General features: G+C 40.6%; 1 protein-coding gene across 1 annotated transcript; it reads right to left on the reverse strand.

The window, feature by feature from the left end:
• Positions 1–1254: 1254 nt before the first annotated feature.
• LOC129376729 (butyrophilin-like protein 10) lies at positions 1255–3630 on the reverse strand. Its single transcript, XM_055056310.1, has 3 exons — positions 3465–3630; positions 1908–2288; positions 1255–1799 (listed from the first exon to the last, which is right to left on the reverse strand). Exons 1-3 carry the CDS (start codon positions 3523–3525, stop codon positions 1666–1668), a joined length of 576 nt encoding a protein of 191 aa, XP_054912285.1. The 5' UTR covers positions 3526–3630; the 3' UTR covers positions 1255–1665.
• Between the last annotated feature and the right edge of the window lie 214 nt (positions 3631–3844).

The raw sequence follows: 3844 nt of genomic DNA on the forward strand, positions 1-3844 counted from the left end.
GGTTCTGATCCGTTAGAGAAACAGGTTCAGTTTTAATCTGCTAAGAAAAGTGATCAATTGACTCTTTCACTGTAGAAGCAGCAGCAGCAGGAACATGTTGGTCTGGTAATTTTCCACCCGCCAGTGGGAGGAGGAGGAGGCTGTTGACATTCGAGTTACAGGAACAGGATGAGGCGTTTCTGAGAAACGAAAGCTATCTTTACTTAAGCCTGTTTCCTCATTTTAACTGCTAACATTACTGAAGTTATTCAAAGAATAAAAATAGTTCACAAAAACCTTGTTGAACTCATTAAGACCTAACGTGTTTAAATCTGAGCTGAAATGATGTTTCAGGTTCTGCAAACTGTCTGCAGTCAAATGAAGACAAGATGATTTAGAGAATAATATTTGATGTGATAAACTGATGAACTATTTCATGTAGGGAGACTTAGGAATCTGTTTCTAAAACCCAGTTGTTGATGTGATTCTTCCATCTCAGTCTAACATTCAAAATGGCTCCTCTGTAACTCAGACTGTTACTGTTTAACCCACAGACTCTGTTCCTCAGAATATCTATTATCTTTCTGACCATTAAAAGTTTAAACTTTATCAGCAGAAGCTTCATCTTTACTTTCTGTTCTTATAATAAACTCCAGTTTCTTGGAAAAGGAGGAGGCTGTTAATCAACTTCAGCTGCCAAACATGACTGGAATCTGATTATCTTAAAGTCTTTACATTCATTCCTGTTAGACATGATAAAACTTGCACAACCTTTACTCCTCACACACACACACACACACACACACACACATGCACACGCACACACACACACACGCACGCACACACACACACACTTGCAAAGCAACACATTAACTCCTGCACTATAATCCTTATAATTTACTGCTGACTGGGAGTGAACTACACATAATATTGACTGATGAACTCAAATAAAACCTTTGGTATTTTGACAACATTCAGCATTTAGCTGGGCTCTGACACACAGGCTGTCAGCAACAACATAATTCATTGCATGGATGTGTAAAGTTGACCTGTTGTGTCATCACCTGATGTCATCACTAATCACAGGACTGCAGACTAAAATGTGAACAGAGACACAACTCATTTCACTAAATGAGATCATTTCATTTCTTGTCATTAATTCCAATCATGCAAACTTAGAGAATAAAAACACAAAAAGATCACTGATGACCATCATTAGTGATCTTGTTTGTTCCTGTTGGTGAGGAAATAAATTTATACTTATTAACAACTAGCTTAGCTTCTCATTTTGCTTTTATTAAATGTCACAATAAACTGACACCAGAAGACTAAAATATAATCGTAAATGAGAAACACAGAAACAGATGCGTTAGAAAAACACAGAAGAGAGATTTAAAATCAGACGCTTCTTAAAACGTATTATTTAGGGATGTACCCAGGTCAATATTACAGAAAGTAATAAGTCTGTTAATCAGTTGATGTAATTTGTTGAAATATTGTGATTAATAAGTTTCAGCCCACAGATTGAAATAGGAACCCAACCCTTCCTCAGTAACCCTCTCCATTTTCCGGGCTTGGGACCGTCATTAGCAATGTTCGGTCTTGTGTCCGTCTAATGGCTGGATTACACTGATGCAAGCAGGGCAAAGCAGAATAACAAGGTCTGCTGATGTTTACAGCTGCTAGTCAGGGCTGAAGAGTCTCTACAGTTTCATCCTGGGGAGGAGAAACATTTCTCTTCTTCCAGACAAACACAGCCAGAAGAGCTAGAACAGCAACCACAGCAAACATCACCAGAACCGGTCCAATGTGTCCTCCACCTGCAGAACAGAACCAGGAGTTAGTCTGATCCCACTGAATATCATGATCAGTTGATCTGAGATCCAGAACCAGGACCTGCTGGTTCTGATCCAGAGACAAACACTCACCTGGAGGAGCAGCAGGAGCAGCAGCAGCTACACTCAGCTTGATGGTGATGGTGGTTTTTTCTGAAGCGGCTCTCTTCCTGCGTGTGTTGCTTCCTATTCCAGTCCTGACACTGCATTCATAGTCTCCACTGTCCTTCTCTGTTACATTCTTTATAGTCACATTGACCTTTCCATCAGTGCTGTAAAGGCTGTGCAGTTCTGTTCGGCCCAAGTACTGAGCGTTCTGGAGATCTACATCAATCTCTTCATCCCTGTAGAGAAACACATATTCTGGTTCCAGGTCGTTTCTGGTCAGGTCTACAACTGAGACTTTGCTGTTCCTGTCAGCTTCACATGGCAGATTAACGTTCTCTCCTGGTTCTGCTTTGATGTTTACAGGATCTGTAAAAATAAACCAAAACAAAATGATCCAGAGTTCAGATCTTTACTTTAACAATACAACAAAACAAAGACTAAAAGTCTTCATGTCTAAAATAGATCTGTCTATACGGCAGACATTATTTGTACTTTTATTCAGACGCAACTTTTGACCAAATAATGTCATGCAGTTCATGTTCTATCAGCTTTCAGCATCATCAACCCTAAACATCCTAGCAGCTCCTCCACCTGCCAGTGGGTCATCAGCTTCCTCAGTGCCTGACAGCAGGTGAGGATGAGCAGCATCTCCTCCTCCCAGTAGCCGTCAGCAGCAGGCGGGTCCAGTGCTGCGTTCAGGCCCCGCTCCTCCTCCGTACATTAATGCCTGCCTGTCAGGCCCCCATTAATGCTGCCTGTCAGGCCCCCGTCTGAGGCTCCACCTCAGAGACCAGCTTCTGTCAGACGGATCGTCTTCCAGCCTGAGGGTCAGGCGGGGAAACTCAACAAGAGTTTCACACCAAACCTTCTACTTCCTGTTTGCAAATACATGGAGCTACTTCTCCTTTAATGCTTTATTCAGTCTACAGTTATATATTTATGCTTTTTACAGATTAAACTAAAGTTAAATTCCCAGTTTGTGTTTATGAGCAAATCTATTGTGATTCTCATGTTCTGTATTGTTGGTTCATAAATGTAAAGTTTCTTCTGCAGACACTAACTTGGGATTGTATGCATAGTCTGAATATGAAAATAATTTAAAGTCACAGTCAGATAAATGTTTTTTGGTGTTGATTATATCTTCGTATGGTTTGAATTTATCTAATTATGTCAAAACATACAAGACAGCAAAACATTTTAAAGTGAAACAGCAGAATAACAACAAGAATAAAGCAAAACTATCAGAGCAGAAACAGAAACTTGTTTCTCATGATCTGGCAAACGGCCACTAAGAACAGCGATCTGATCCCAACTGCCTCAACCTTCAGATCATCTCCTGATCACATTTTAATCAGGTTGTCAAGATATAAACAGAAAAACAGTTTGAAATAATCCAAGTTGATGCAGCTTCATATTAAAACATATTCATATTAAATATTAAAAACCACTGGAGCTTTTTCTACAGCTTCTTAATGAAACAAGTTGAATCATCCTGACTGGTTTCAGTGCTGCTGCTCTGATGGAAACATTTTATCTGCTCACCTCCACAGAGACACAGATCCATGAAACTCAGAGCGAAGCAGAGAAAGACGAAGATCTTCATGGTGTTTGTCAGTAAGATCCTCAGTTCAGCCTGATGTTAGCTGCCTGCTGTCACTGCTGTTGATCTGAAGCTGCCTGTGGTCTGATAGTTCTGACTGTTTCTCTGCACTGTGAGCCACACCCAGGTAGATCATTATGACGCAACAAGCTTTTCATTGGCTGAGGAGAAAAAAGAGATCTGCGCACTGAGCTCTCTCAGATTAAGCCACGCCCACATATGTCCTGTACTGAACTGGTTCTTTACCGGTTTAGGATCAATGCTGCAGTTTGAAACAGTTTCTGCTTCAGCGTCTCTGAGCTGATTAAATGCTGATCAGATC

This window comes from Poeciliopsis prolifica, unplaced genomic scaffold, assembly GCF_027474105.1.
Source record: "Poeciliopsis prolifica strain line A6 unplaced genomic scaffold, Auburn_PproV2 SCAFFOLD044, whole genome shotgun sequence".
In the NCBI taxonomy this organism is placed as follows: Eukaryota; Metazoa; Chordata; class Actinopteri; order Cyprinodontiformes; family Poeciliidae; genus Poeciliopsis; species Poeciliopsis prolifica.